Source organism: Aethina tumida, chromosome 3, assembly GCF_024364675.1.
Source record: "Aethina tumida isolate Nest 87 chromosome 3, icAetTumi1.1, whole genome shotgun sequence".
Classification (NCBI taxonomy): domain Eukaryota; kingdom Metazoa; phylum Arthropoda; class Insecta; order Coleoptera; family Nitidulidae; genus Aethina; species Aethina tumida.
In genome coordinates, this window is record NC_065437.1 from 10,374,683 (window position 1) to 10,391,524 (window position 16,842).

The 16,842-nt window shown below is 29.3% G+C and overlaps 1 protein-coding gene across 3 annotated transcripts in view; it reads right to left on the reverse strand.

The window, feature by feature from the left end:
- Positions 1-762: 762 nt before the first annotated feature.
- LOC109599863 (pyrokinin-1 receptor-like) overlaps positions 763-16,842 on the reverse strand; it is a 47,427-nt gene continuing 31,347 nt past the window's right edge. The window contains exons 2-6 of one of the 3 annotated variants that reach the window (XM_020015910.2): positions 6,807-7,012; positions 4,092-4,279; positions 2,121-2,349; positions 1,915-2,063; positions 763-1,090 (exon numbers count right to left, since the gene is read on the reverse strand). In XM_020015910.2, the coding sequence (XP_019871469.2) occupies positions 1,929-2,063; positions 2,121-2,349; positions 4,092-4,279; positions 6,807-7,012 (758 nt within the window). In that variant the 3' untranslated portion in view covers positions 763-1,090; positions 1,915-1,928. Of the gene's footprint in view, positions 1,091-1,914; positions 2,350-4,091; positions 4,280-6,806; positions 7,013-16,842 lie in introns of all 3 variants that reach the window. The other 2 variants (XM_049965572.1, XM_049965570.1) reach the window with 2 other exon arrangements.

Consider the following 16,842-nt stretch of genomic DNA (forward strand, 5'->3'; position numbering starts at 1 on the left):
CCATTAAGGTATAAACTAATACGAAAGATTTCAGTCTAATCTTGGGGATTTATTATAAGTATTAAAGTATTACGGACTTGAATCAGTATTGGATTTGAAATTCAGAAGGAGCAAGATTATTACAGGACCTGTTCTAATAGAAAAAGTACTATTTTCTTTACAAAAACTTCATTGCGGTGATAATCTCCTCTCTCATTAAGTGGGATCTTTGAAGAAACTAATTTGCCACAATCTTATATCAATTTAGATACATATTCAAAGGCTTTTTATAATTGGATTTTAAATCAGTAAATATACATATTTTAAATTAAAATTGAAACTTTGTAATATCCTGCATTATTTGATAATCTCTGAAATGGGCATAATCAAGTTGGCTCAGCAATTCTATTAGTTACCGATTCAATTAAATGCGGCCTAAGTCATCCTAAAATCCATATAAATTACCAAATAGATTTAAGGGTACAGCGGGTTTAAATTAAATTTGAAGGATGCACAATAATTCATTGGAAACAGACAAAGGGCTTTTAACTTACCTGTTCTTTTGTCTTAACTTATTTGGATACTGAAATATCAAAGTACAAAATTATATAAGTGTATTTTAAAGTACTGCTAATTACGTATGTTTCCCAGTCAAAGATAAAGAGGAAATTGTCTGCGAAACTGTATTAAAAATCACCCTTGAATTCCCACCCTTAAAACTTTAACCCTTGTTAAATGTCAAAGCTGGCACGAAGAAGTTTTCGAAAATACAAGGAAGTAAAATAACGACTATGTACAACTTTATTTATGCAATTTAAATACAAGTTTATTTGATACAAATAATCCATAAAGTTCATACGTACTTTACACAACATTAACGCAACAAAACGTGTCTGAAAATTAACTATTTTTTAATAAATACTTTAGTAATACTTTAATATCGGTGTATTTGCATTAATGTTACGTTAGTCCATAGAAACACCCTGTACAATTAAGACAACTTATCATAAAAATACAATACTGTATGTACAAGTTTTCGTAAATACAAAATACACAGCTAGCGGAACAGGATACAACACAATTAATACTTTAATACATGGGCTTCAGCAACCTGAAAAAGAAAAAGATAAAAAACATCAGTTACTAATAAAAGCATGCAACATGAATGAGACGACTCCATTGTTTGGAACAAAAGTTAATGTCGATAATTTGGAAATTTCAACAACGTGAACTCGCTGAACACAGCTGAAAACTCCCAGCAGTATTTGAACTGAAACACAATCGTCGTAACATCTTTCGGCTGGCAACAATTTGTCGGCATTTCCGTTTGTAACCGATAACTTTTCTCACATCGCGGTTTTCAACCTTGGTGATTTATTTGAATTGTTATCTGAGTGTTTAGCAATGTTACACAACACATATTATATATATACATATTTCAGTCCCTTAATATATATTAAAGTGGCTTAACTGCGTCATAAAAGTGTCATTCGTTTAGTAGCTCTGTTAGTTTTTATTCGATTGACTGGGAAAATGGCAATTTCACATCGAAGCTACAAAGTGTTTTGTGCGGATTAGTCGTGTAAATAACTCTTTGTTGCTCACAGCAAATTAATTAACGGAAAAATTGAATTTGAACGAAGTGAACGGTCTGGTAAAATTTAATTATACTTTTTTCTTTTATTCTAAAATCAAACTAATTGAAAATTTATTAGTAATTCATAATATTGTATTTAATTAGGACATTTTTTACAGACACTTAATAAAATTGAAAAAGAGAAATCGCCTCAACTTTTGTTTCAGTCGCTGCGTCCTAATTAAAGCTCACGCTTTTTGGGTATTAAATTTTCAATTGAAATTAATGATTTAATTCTTAAATTTTAAAAACGTCTCGAGTATCGCGGCGTCTCAAATTTTGATGGAAGTATTACTTACCTTAATTGTTATTGCTAGCTGTAATTCTCACGATGGACCTTCTCCATGTAAGCGGACAGTTCGTCTTCGATCGCGCCAGTTTCTACGTCCTTCAGGCTGCTATTGCTGATGTCGCACGGACTGTAGCTCTGCACGTCCCTTATAACCGGCTGCAACTTCAACGTAACATGAGCCTCCGGCGCTGACGTCGAGTACACGCTTATTACCTTGCCCGTGTCCAGCGTTTTCTTGGCAAAACCCCTGAAGTAACGCCAGAATTTGCTTCGTCTTTTCGATTGCCGATTGAAATTTTTCTTGCACAAAATCGTTTTGGGTGCGTCGCCCGGGGTCGCCGTCGATTCGATTTCGAGCAGGATCAGTTCGCGTTCCCTGTCTAGGTCTTCCAGTTGTTCCTCTTCGATTTCTTGGTCTCTTCTGCCAACTGCTGTTTTGTATCTGGAACGAAGGTTTTACGGTTTAGAGAATATATAGAATATAGAGAATATAGAGAATATATAGAATATATATAATATATAGAATATAGAGAATATAGAGAATATACAGAATATAGAGAATATATGGAATATAGAGAATATAGAGAATATAGAAAATATAGAGAATATAGAGGATATAGAGAATATAGAGAATATAGATCTTACTTAAAATTTAACGATGGTATTGTTAATGTCTGACAGGCACCAGTTATGTTATTTAAATGCAATAATTAACTACAAATCTAAAAATATATTAATATACATAAAAAGTACTAGTCATTCTTTTCTCACAACCCCATTATAAAGAAAGGGCCCCCAACAACAAATTGTTTAAAACTTTTCAGAACATATTCCTCGATGATCCTCATTGTTTGACAAAATTTTAATAATTTTAAATTTCTTTTCCGTCCTTTGAATTTTCTAGTAATTCTGTCTAGTAAAGCACAATTAAAATATATTAAAAGCAATATTAACATATATTAATAATTCACTTCTCAAAACTTTTACTTTAGTTATCCCATGTATTATACAAGCAATCTTTCAAAATTAGATTACTCAGATCTTTTAAGTACTTGGAGAACTTTGCTGTTTGATAAAATTTTATAAATTTAGTATTTACATTCTTTTTTTTTCCTTTGAGTTTTCTAAAGTGGTAAAACCTCTACTTCAGTATGGGGTACCATATACAAAAAAATCCATCAAAAATAAATTGCCCAAATCTTTTAAGTACAGATTCTTAGAGAATTTCACTGTTTATTAAAATTTTAAAAAATTAGAATTTAATTTAATTTTCTTCTTTTGAGCTTATCCACTACAAAGTCGACTAGATCTTAAAGTGGCATAAAATCTCCAGTAAAAACTCAACAGGTCAAAAATACTGATTCTCTGAGATTTTCACTGTTTGACAAAATTTTAATTATTTCAAATGTAATTTCTTTTCCTTTCTTTGAGTTTTCTGAAGTTTTATCCACTACAAAATCGACTAGACCTGAAAGTGGCATAAAATCTTATTTCAAATTCAACAACTCTAAGACAAATGTTATCTATGGTATTGTTAATGTGTGACTGGCTTCAATAAATTTGAAATTGTTCTAGGAAAATGCATGTTTGTGGCAAAATAAACATTATTTTATTTACCAACTTCACGTAGTTGAATAACAGGGTCTTCATTGACCTCGAACATGAGAAACATTTTATTTAAAACTCCATTTCAATATTCTTTATTAAAGAGAAATTTAATTTAATTTGTATCTAAATTATGTTTTTGGTAATTGTTTCTTATCACAGTTTTGCATTGTTTAATAATCCAGTTTAAAGGACATTAAACATCATTTTATTGCACTTTACAAGCAGGAATTTAACGAACCGAATTTAACGTCAGATTGCTATTTTAGATAGTGCAACACTTTATGCTAAAATTCAAAGCGGCGTAAACGCGAACATATCAAAGTCAGTGAATTCACTAGACAGGAAATTGACAACTGTTGTACAAAATTTAATAATAGTGTTGCTCACTTTCAAAGCACATAAATGTTCAAAAATAAATTTCCCAAATTACTTCAGTTTAAAACAAATATTAATTTAATTAATGTGCTTAAAAATTAAATTTAATTAATAAGTGAAAAAGATCATTATCCAAACCGTCCGAGATAAAATCACGAGGGATGAAAGGGATCAATTTAAAAAACTATTTAAAATGCATACCTCCTGCCGGATAAGTTGATCCCGTTAAAGGAATCGATCGAACTCTTCTGCGTGACGGTTGTGTGGGTGTGAACGGCCGAATCACCAGAATCCGGACCCCGGATGTTCGAACGAGACAACACCGAATATGACCGCTGCGGTCGTTTGTGCTGAAGGTGGCTGAGGCCGCAGCATTTTGCGAACGTTTCCTGCAAAACGAAAAAAACAAACGATGAGGATTTACTTCGAATATTGTTTGGGATTTGCTTAACATGTATTATGTATTATGCATTGTGATCCACCTACTGGAGAATGTTTGGCACTTAAGTCAATTGTATTCCTTGATAAATAATGAAGGGGCAAGTAAATTGCACTTTAATAGTAAAAAGGGTACGTTGACTCGTTTTAAGCCCAAAATTGGATATTTTTTGTTGGCTGCGGGATTATTTCAATATCCTTGCGTTGTTTGTATGGCTACAGTTAATTAAGGTTTACTATGAAAACGTAGACGTCATCAATCCCATTTCATTAGATTCGGAGATTTATTAAACTTTTTGTTTAATCTGTTAAGACTTGAATAATTAAATTTTGTATTGGCCTCACTCAGTGTACATATTTTCATGTTTTCAAGGTAATTAAATGTCGTGTTTATGGAATGTGATCAATAAGGAACCTAGCAGTGATTGATTAATTTTGATTAATTTTCAAATTAATTTTGAAATAGCTTATTTTACCATAAATCTTTTTCTACAAACAAACGGATCTCCGTGTCTTATTGTCAATTACACCGGACATGTAATTTAAGTTATTCGCAGAACTTCTGCGAAGTGATAATTCGTCAGTGAACAGACATTAAATGGAAAATTTTCTGGAAAGACAAATGTTTTGTCATGAGTAAAGAAGGTAACTTAAATCTCATACTTCTTTAACTGACAAACTCACAGTTTATAATTTATGGTACAACATTGAGAAGATAAGAAGTTAGGTATATTATAAAACTGTATCTCGGAAAAATATTGTAATTATTTTGAAGAAATTAACTTGCAAATTATCCATATGTTAAATTTGTTCAAACACTCTGGTTTGTAATTAAATCGTACAGCAAAAACACTAGAAATTCCACTATCAACCTTTTTGAAATTCAAGCGGCGAATGCCTGTGAACGCATCACGTGGAAACTACTTGACTTGATTTAATGAAACTTTATATTCGAGATCAACGTTTATCTACGGAAATAAATTACTGATTAATATGCATATTTGATATAATTGAATAATAATTTAAATTAAATGAAATAATAAATAATTGTATATAATAATAATTATTATTATTATTATTAAGGGTAAAAAATTTTAAGAAACATCCTAAATTTTGATATAAAAGGGTGATAAATTATCAAAAACTTTATAACCTTTAATAATATCAACTAATTATTTTATTGAATGAGCCTCTATGATTCAAGAGATATTTTCTGATGACATTTTTTTATATTTCTTATTTAAATAGATTTGGTCTCTTGATTTGTTTTCCAAGAAACTTACGGTTTTTGAGCAAATACGTTTTTTTATGAAAGCATTTTTTAACAATAAATTTTTTGAATTTTTAATTTCAATTTCTGAGGTTTCTTCGGCATTTTTGAATATTAATCGAGATCTAACTGACACATTTGCCTGTTTAAATTAAAGATAAGTGAACATTCTACAACTTCTCTTTATATAGTTCTGAGATTGGTCCAGTAGTTAAGATGCCAGCGATTTTAATAAGTTGATAATGTAATAGGAATTACAACGTTCAAAGTTTATTTTGGTTTTTTACGTAAAAATGAACATTGAGTGACAAATTATGAATTTATTAATTTTGCAGTGGATTAAAATTCAGATTATTGGCAATTTTTACAATTTTTCTCTATTTTATTGAAATAATTGATACTGAATATAATTGGTATAAAATTAAATTATGAAAAATTGTGTTTCCCTTTTTGTCTGTTATTGCCCCCGTAATCAGTTTCTCATGTGAGAAGTAATTCCGTTAAAAAAAAATCAAGGGATCAAATCAATCAATTATTAAAATTTAATAAATTTTAAATTAATAAATTTAAATTATAAAATTTAAAATTTCAAAATTTAAAATTTCAAATTTGAAAATTTAAAATTAATAAATTTAAATTTTAAAATTTCAAAATTTATAATTTTAAAATTTTAATAAATTAAAATTTCAAAATTTAATAAATGTAAATTTTAAATTTATAATTTCAAAATTTAATGAATTTAAATTTATAATTTCAAAATTTAATAACTTTAAATTTTAAAATTTAAAAATGTAATAAATTTAAATTTTAAAATTTATAAATTAATAAATTTAAATTTTAATATTTCAAAATCAAAATATTTTACCTTATTATTATCAAGAATTTTGTTTCATTAATTTACAAATCTACATGTTCCAACGTAATATTTACTGTCAATTTCAAAGTAAATTTAACCAAGATGTCGCATCCTTGATATAAGAGTGAGTTATAAATTATCCATATAAAATATAGACAAATAACCCAGGCCAATTAAACAGTAGGCTGTTGTCATAGCGACTTGATCAACCAAAGTGAAAATCGATGTTTAATAAAAGTCTGTATTGAGAAATATTGGCATTTCTCCGTTTCCGAGGAAGCTTTTAATTTCCTTGTGACAGATATGATGACAAACACACTCGTCTCAATAATTAAATAAACTAAATACGTACCATAAATGCTTCACGAAATTTGATAGACATAATGTTGTAGAGTATCGGATTAACAGTAGCGGACATGTAGAATAGGACGCCACTGATGTAAGTGACTATTTCGTAGATTTTCAAATGGAACGGCCCTTCGTTTGTCGCATAGATGGTGTAGAGTCGTTGTGCATGAAACGGAGCCCAGCAGAAGAAGAACGCTACCACCACAGCCACTGCAACATTAAAAATAATTTCAATGAACTTTCATTATTATACTTCGTCATAAAGAAGAATAAGCGCTTGTTTATGAATACAACTTCCCATTAAATTAAACTCAGTAGGCGTGATCCTAAGTTTTATTGTTTTGTGAAGCAATTACCTTTCACTTGGATACACAAACATGGAATTTTACTGGCAACGTCAAAAAATCGTCCATCGGTCTGTAAATTCGCATCACGTCCTCCACAGATGCAATCAAATGCAGCCAGATTTCGACATCGAAAATCACTAGATAGAAAAAGGGACGCGAGTCCCAAAGTTTATCTCATATATTAAACTGCTACTTCCGAAAGTTTCCCTTCACATCATGAATAAACAGCATTTACCTTCTTGCCGATTCTACATAACTTTCTGTGCATACTGAGCATGCTACTGAAGTAATCTCGCCAACCGTGAACAATATCCTCTGATTTTGTAGGTGCAAATTTACGCATGGTTTTAAACAGTAGACACGTGTGAGTGGGACACGTCTCAAAGTCACATATTTCAGTCGCGTACTCGACAATTTCGATTTATTGTCGCAATTAATGTCGTACTAACTTAAATGCATTTTTTAATTGATATGTGGTGGATAAGTCTGGTTTTCGTACTAAATAACACAATGTTGCAATAAATGCGAATGTCTGCTTGTGATCTGGGGAGTTTTATTATTTTTGAAATCAAATAACTAATATTACAGCCGGAAAGCCGAATGGGTAATTTGAAATTTGAGAAGGCACTCAACCCATATTCTGTGGAAGACATGAGCTTCACAGATAATATATTATTCAAGCTTTACAAATCTAGTTTTCGCAATACATCCACCTTTATCTCGTTAGTAGACTAGGAATATCAGACGTGCATCTGAGTTCTGTTTGTTGTTACAAACAGGATATTAGTAGCTATAAACACATTGAAATCTATAAAGTTTATACGTCAGCATGAGGAAAGTCTGAAATGTGTAACTTATTTTATAATATATTTTGTAATACACGGATTCACTTCTTTATTAGAAATTGAAATTTTTGTAAGAATTATAACTTGAACTATTTTTCTAATTTATTATACATTTAGTTCAATGGAAAACATTTTGAGTTTTAAATTGCACATATAATTGTAAATAAAATGACCTATTCCCAAAACTTAAAGTTTTTGATTTATTAATTTTTTTCCAAAAATTTTAACAGATTGATGGTCTAACTAAAAGTCTGTAAAACCATGAATTTGAAAGGTGAAATGTTTATTTTGGACATACATGGTAACCAAGAACCATTCTATAGTATTATTATAGTACTACTCCTAAATTTTATACATAATGTTTGTTATTTAAATTTAATTTTGTGCATCTTAAAAAATAACTTTCTCTTATTTACTGAAAAATTTAAAAAATATACAGGGTGTTCCATTGAAAATATCAAAATTCGACGAAACCTAAAATAAAATTTTGTTCAAAATAAATTAGAAAAGTAGTTCAATAAGTTATAATTGCTATAAATTTTCAAATCAGTTCTCCATAAACTAATAAATTAGTTAAGTGAATCACCCTGTATTTCTAGTTATTAATTATTTTCAAAAAATTTTATCAGATTGATGGTCTAACTAAAAGTCTGTAAAACCTCCAATTCCAATGGTGAAACGTTTATTTTGATTATATATGGTAACCAAGAACCATCCTATAGTACTATGTTTGTTATTTAAATTTAATTTTGTGCATCTTAAAAAATTGAAATAAAATTCAAGTTCAAAATATATTAGAAAAGTAGTTCAATAAGCTAGAATAGTTATAAAATTTTCAAATCAGTTCTCCATAAATTAATAAATTAGTTAAGTGAATCATCATGTATTTATAACTTTTATTATAGAATTTTTTTGGAGAATAATATATAGAGTAAACGTTAGCTAGTATTATAATATAATACAATTTCTTGGAAAGGTACTAAGAAATTTTATCTTAAGCCACTATTACATTTAATCCCGAGGGATAACACACAGTAGGTGTTTTCCTTGAGTTGCAATTGTTCACCAGGGTACAAAAATAACTGTCAGGAAACTTATTTGAGAAGGTAACATGTGGTTCTTAATAACCAGAAACTTCACCTATAAATTCATTCATATGAACTTATTAATTCTTCCGTAGACCTCCAAACTTTTTTTGACATATGTGCAATTTCATAAGTGTGCACACTCACGAGAAGATTGAACAATTTCCTAGTGGGAAATTGCGACACGTCGTATTTTATCACAATTTGATCATATTGGTTTATTTGATATTATATCAGTTTCATGTTGTCATTATTTGTCATACAAATATCATAATTTGGTTCAAGTTTAATTTAATTTAATATGAGTAAGGACTCATAAGGATCAACGTTCGTTAATTAATTAATATACAATATTGGAGACGATTAATTATTTAAAAATTTACATGTCTAAATACACACACACACATATATATATATATATATATATATATATATATATATATATATATATATATATATAATAAAATTGTTACATTATAAAACGTAAAACAGAATAGTGTGCTTATTTTATTACTTATTTAATATTCATAAGATCGATATAGCTTTTAAAAGTTTCACTCCGTAGTTTCCATTATGAAACTACCCTTGTTGTGCTCGTATAGAATTTAAACTTAAAAAGTTGACAATTACCAACTGCCTTACAATTTCAGTTAAAAGAAAGATTTTCCACACTTAATGAAAAAGTTGCGTAAATCAAAACTTAAAAAATTAACTTAACCTTAATATCAAGAATACAAGGAAATTCAACACAATACCCTGAACTATTTTACCCAATGAAAAAAATAAAGAAAAAAATCAACGACGAAAAAACTCGTGATAACTAAATCCATTTTGTTAAAGTTCTTTTAACTTGAACCCTTACTTTAAGGTTTCCACTTCGAAAGAAGATAAATGTATCTTTTCAGATAGAATACTTTTGAGACATTGAAAAATATGCCCTAAAAACCTTTTTTTGTAATAGCTACTATATATTTTATTGTAGCTCTTTTGTATCAATCGAATCTACATTAGATGATTAAAAAAATAGGTCAAATACTGAATTTCAAACAGCAATTTCCTAATCCACTAAAAGCTTTGAAGAATCAAATTATTCCACTTTAGTTGCATAACGTTTAAAAGTCTGAAATTACATTAGCTTTTTGTATATGCAATAAGCTTAATTGTGGTAGACTATGGTAATTTCTTAACATTGCAGTGCTGTATTATTTTATTATACCATATGTCAAAGCCAACAAAGAACATTAACGTTGATGTTGTTCTGCATTCAACACATTACAACTTCTCTGTTACCAACTTTCGATAAGTGCAGTCGAATAATTTGAATATTCCCTTTGTTCCAAACCGACTATAAACAATATTAGATTTGACGACAAGCCAATGTTTGATAATTCACAGACGCAAAAAACAGATGCCAATGTTTCCACCCTAATATGAAATTCCAAATAGTCGTCCAATGTTAATTGTAAGCAGGAGAAAGTCAAATAAACCCCTAGGGTCTTGTTAGTAAGTTTCAGCATTCAGTCCAATTTTTTTTTAGCCCGAGTGAAACGAAATCTGTTTTTATAATTGTTTCAGAGCGACAAAACTTATACTGCTCGGCACTAATTGCTTGAATTCAATTTCAGACTTGTTAAAAATTTAATTATAACTCCCACTTCATAATTAGATGTGTCGTCTGATTATTGCTGCTTAACACGTGCAACATTCTGAAGTTTTGGCAATTTCGTTTAAATGAATTCTATTGTTTCGTTTGCCGTTTCGAAAGTTGATTGAATTCAATTTCAATTCAATCAGTTTCAGAGTCTTATGCAAATATTTGTATGACTTTCGAGGGCTCTATTACTTTAGAAGGACGTAGTTCTCATTTTCTTGTGCATTGCAATACAATAAGTCGTAAATATTCCCATAACAAAGAATTATAGTCTGTCTAGGACCATTAAGATTTCAGGATCATAAAACAATAAAAAACATAGGCCCGTTAAACTTCTTATCGTGAAGTATTTTATTAAAAAATTTTTATTGACTTAGATACTGAAAAACGCTTTATTTTTATCTTTATATGTTAAATTATAAAACTTATATCGACCAATTGTAATGTAAAGGTTTAAGCTTTCGTGACCATATTTCCACGTACAATGAGACCTCATACTAATAATAAAGATCCACCAAGTGAGCCCACGATTGGTAAATCTTTTCTCCCGTATATGTGTAAAGTTACCGATAGAATTGGAAAAATCTTATTAAAATATAACATCCATACTGTTTTTATACCAACAAGGAAGATTTAACAATCTCGGATCTGCCAAAGAGAGGAAAGATCATCAAATAGTTTCTGGGATATATCACAGACCATGCTCTTTCGGGACAGTATACATCGATACCACAAAACGTTCAATAGGGACTAGTATTAAGAAACACAAACGAAACTGCATCGTAGGACAATCAGACAAGTCTGCTGTACCTGAACATGCACTGTTAGACGGAAATCATAAAATATAAATCCAAGATAAACTATTGCTTGCCTCGACAACTGGATATCGCAAGAGAATGATTAGGGAAGCAATTGAAATCCATAAACACAAAAACGACTTCAACAGAAAAGAAGAAGAATAGATGCTTGTTATGGTTTTTTATTATTAAAATATATTATGGGCTGTACAAGATTATGACAAAATGTAAATACAATTCAATTGAAATAACAATTTAATATATAATCATATGATTTATGGATAGTATTTGTATTTACTTAAATTTCAATATACTTGATTTTTAACATTATTTTAATTGTTTGCGTCATTGTCATCATTAATTTCAACAATACTTAAACTTTTTGTACTTTCAATTATTTCATTTTGTTCTAAAAAAGATACAATAGGCTTATGGTAACTAAGGAAATGAAAATGTTTGATTCAAATTTATCTAAGTATCGCGTAAAAGCAGCATCGATTGTCGGTTTATTTTTTGTAGTAGTGAGTTTTCGATCATTGAACATATTTAAATAAATTTTTCACTAAATCCATTCAATTTCACTTATAAGATATACATGACACTATACGTCAACTGTATAGCTACAGATATACTGGTATAAGCACGTCGGTGATGCGAACGCACGAGATTTCACCCATCCAAAAAGTACACACTGCGCGTGCGCCACTCATGAGCATGTCAATGATGCGAACGCATAATATTTCCTTACCAAAAAGTGTCCAACGCGGCTAAAGAAGTTTTCACTTCTAAAAATAAATTAAATCTGTTATTATTTGTTAAGAAAGGCAAATTTTTAGTTTACACACTTTTGTTGACGATATAAAACCAAACTATGTTTTTCTCTTGCTTAATAAACATCCCTTCTATCGATTGTAATTGAAACCTTATATATACTTGTCTGAATTTATTAACAAAAGTGCCCAACACAACTTCAAAAATTATATCATAATGTGGCATAATAGGCAAAAATTCACCATTTTCTTAACCCTCTTAGATTGTTTTTTTAATTATACACAAATGTTCTAATTAATTTCTATATTGTTTGTGTGTAATTTTCTTAAATCAACTACAAACTACCAAGTAAATATATAATATAATAGAGTATATTCTTAAGTTGCTCAAACTTAATTCAACTTAGAACTAATTATCAAGTTGTATTTACGTTTAAGTTATATAACGTAGTTTACCACATCATTATGTAATATAACAAAGACCAGTTTGTATATACGTATCAAGATGTTTAACATTTTATTCAAAATTTACAGCAGGATCATTTTTATTGGTGTCTGCCTGGTTAGTCAAATACTAAGATTTTATATTTCAGTACGTAAATACACTAGTTTTTTACTCCTTTAAGAGACACATTCCATTTGGGTCATCGAGTAAATATAGCATACTTGTAAGAGTAAATATATTCCAAGTTTGTCCTCACAAAACATTTATGTAAATGAAAAAGTTTACTGTGCATTTTAAAATCTAAATTTATTTTAACTTTTTCACATTAAAAAACTTTCCATTCTCAACTAGAAATTGACTTTAATGTTCATTATTTAATGCAATAATTAAAATATTGGATAACCTTGTATTTCCAGGAATCCGACTCAATTGAAATGTAATGAAGTTTAATTAACAAAAATATAATAGCACAACGAAAAGTAAAGTACATATCAACTATTTAATTGTATCAAAGCAATGAAACGGCAAGGGGACACTAACCAAATCAGACCTCTGAAGATGCTAGCCACTAGCTAGCCACTAGTGCTAGCAAAACATCAGGAAATAGTTCCAACTAGCGTCGACCAATAAATTCGAACAATTATAAATGTGGAACCAATTGCAAGTTGGACAAATGTTATAATGCAAAAGAAAATAACCATCCGTTCATGCGGGTTACTCTGAATGAAAAGAAACCGTTTCCATAATTGTCGGGAGTTGTCGGAACTTTCAGCGATTTCAGCGTAAATTCCGTAGATTAAATCCAACTTTCGTGGAGAATCAGACGAGTATAAATATGAAAAGCCACACGAGACGCTTAAATGGCGTAATTAGTGTGTACGAGAGGATCAGTAATTGAACTTTTTTCGAGACGTTATGTTAGTTGAAAGATTAATTTTCTTCAACGGAGTTCATTCACATTCCTTCCAGCACAATAAAAAGGCATAATCCCCTAATCATTCAACTTAAATATCAATTAGACCTCGACTAATTAGCTCGTCACTGGTCTGGTGTGAGTGAATTCACACGTGAGATGTTAATAATTCGTCAACATGGTTTCTGTGTGTACGTTTAATTATAATTTCAATCTTTGGTGTGCAAAGAGGATCTACTACTTGCAAGATGTTTACTGGCAGTAATCTAATTTGTTTCTTAATCAAATAGAGAATCAGCACCGTGGCTATAGAAGTTTTGTTTAATCAAAATCAAAGTAAGATTAAATGACTTAATTTACTTAAGACCATTAATATAGGAGAGTGTAATTTATAACAATGATATCGAGCTCAATCAATTAATAAAACGACCATTATTATTTATTTTGGGCTTTTCATGGTTTTTATGATAACATGGTTGCGTGAGCGACCACAAAACAAATTTATGTGTAGGACCAAAAAGAAATATACGAATTATTCATTTTCAGATGTTGTAATTAATTACTCTCAAAAAGAACATTAATTATAAAACGTTTCATTTACTTGTCACTGTCCTTTTATTTTTATATCATTTTCCTTGGTATTTAATTGTCTGATCCATTTCTTTTGAAATAAATAAATCCAGGCTTCTTTGTGCTGTAAACGGATATAAAACTAACGAATGAAATTGTTTAACCTTTGAATTAAGCTCCTTTTCATGTTAGTTATTAAGTAAATATTCAGAATTACTGATCACTCCACTAATATTCAAATTCCTTTATGACATACAAATACCAAAATTGAATATGTTAGTAAATATCAATAGAAATATTTGCATTTAACTCTTCAAATTGCAAACGCTCTAAATGCCCCTAAAACATAATGTTTTAAAATCACCAATAACCACTATTCGACCACGTCAATCAGACCAACCCCTTTTTGCAAAACAACGTGACATATTTGTCCAGGTATGCTTATGAAAATATGAATGTGTTAAAAACTGAACTTCAAATAATCAATAATCCCTTTGGATTTATGAAATGTGTTCCATGTCGAAATGAGCTGGATCGAGTGAGATTTTAACTCGACTATTTAACTAGCTTTATTTTAGTATAATAAAGGGAGAAATGTTTGTTGTCACTCATCAGTTTTCCAGTTTTAGACGTAATAAGAAAATTGAGAAAATGATTACACGACATTTGTTACCTGTCAGCTATGGCAAATTGCTTTTCCGCTCACAATTGCAACATCATATGTTATTTATAATAATCGTGTTCTTATTTACTGTGGGAAATTTGTGTACGTATAAATTAATTTGCACGTCAAAAACTAGAGCCGTGTCGGTTTTCGTAAGCCATTTCTTGTTTAATGTGTTTGTGTTTTTTTTTGAGGATCGCTTCAATACTTTCTACGAAATAACTGCGAGGCGATTTACCAAACTTACTCATTAGAAATTTATGGAGAACAACACTAAATTTAACATGACTTTCTAATTTATTTTGGACAAATTTTCATTTGATTCGGATTTTTAAATTCTACATGTAATTGCAAATAAATTGGTTATACTATGGCCCATACTTAAATTCAATTGTCAGTTATTTATTTTTATTTCAAAAAATTTTGGTGCAACTAAAAAGCCATGAATTCTGATACTGGAGAATTCATTTTTAAGATACATATTAACCAAAGACCATTCTATAAGGAGGCAATATTAGTTCTCCTAAATTTTATACAGGATGTTCGTTATTTACCTTTCATTTTGTGCATCAATTAAGTAATAATCTGTCTGTCCTGTTTATTATGTTAAATTAATACTTTACTTCATAAACTTCTTATGAACAAGTTAAGTGAGTCACCCTATAAGGAACAACCGAGTTCCTTTTACCAAACGTATTTATGAATAATACCTAAAATTTTAGGTGTTCGTAATGAAACATTTTCAACGGTGTATATTGGATTATGTTGTTAGACTGTAGACAACAAAAGTTTCGATGTAACTTGAATGCACTTAGTTTGAACATGATAAGTTTGAAATTAATACACCAAAGGAAATTCGGCCGTAGCTTAAGAGAAATGGGATTTTCCTCATTCATTATTAATATTACTTAAATAATTAAGTAAAAATTAAATCTTAAATGATACTGAATTTAATTCAAATTTATTTCCTTGTCATGTGGTCACACAAATATATTCGAAATAAAATAAAACAATACGATTATTTGATACGTGTTTATTAATTATCAACAGTTAGACATGTGAAAATGAAAACAATATTTGGGATTTCCGTCCCGTAATATACAATAATAAACAAATAGATCAAAATTAATTAACCAATGAAATCAATACTAAACAGTTTCCATTAACCTTGAAATAATTCACCAAAATCACTGGCAAATTGAAGTCAATTACTTTAATCGCGTTTAAACTCGAACCATGTACTTAAATTATCGCGTGCGCTCGAATCTAATGTTATTTTTTACTCAATGATTATAAGACGATTATGTCGGCTACAATCATGATTTCACTGGCCCCTTTCAGTGGTTAAGCAGGTGATTTTGCCGACATTATTAAGGCACGTATTTAATTAAAGACTTTGTTCATGGCAAAAATATTAAGAATAATTTCAAGAACGTGACACATATGTAATGTATATAAAATAAATTGTTTTAAACAAAATTCAATTAAAGAAAAACATAAATATTGAGCTATTTAAATGGAATTTTTTATAAAATTAATTATGTGATGAATTTGTTTAGTGCAGCATATATTTAGTTTAACATTATCCAGTTGCACTTTATAAATGATTTCATTAACAAATATTTACCATACTACAAACAAGTGTATACAAACAACCGTGCTGATAAATAAATTGCAAAAGTAATTTGTTTTTAAGTGGTTCTAAACTTCGTTTTGAGTGTTCGCCGAAATAATATGTGTAGACTGCGAATATTTATCTTTAGTTTTTCATTTTTTAGCAATTATTTAATGTATCAGATGATATTTATATTATTCAAATAAATCATGTGTTTATATAGAGGGATTTTAGAAGTAAGGGAAAAAATATTTTAGTGGTGGATTATTGATTTATTTTTAAGGAAAAAAAATTAAAGTTGACAGTTATAGAGACTGCCGATAGAAGTGAAAACTTAG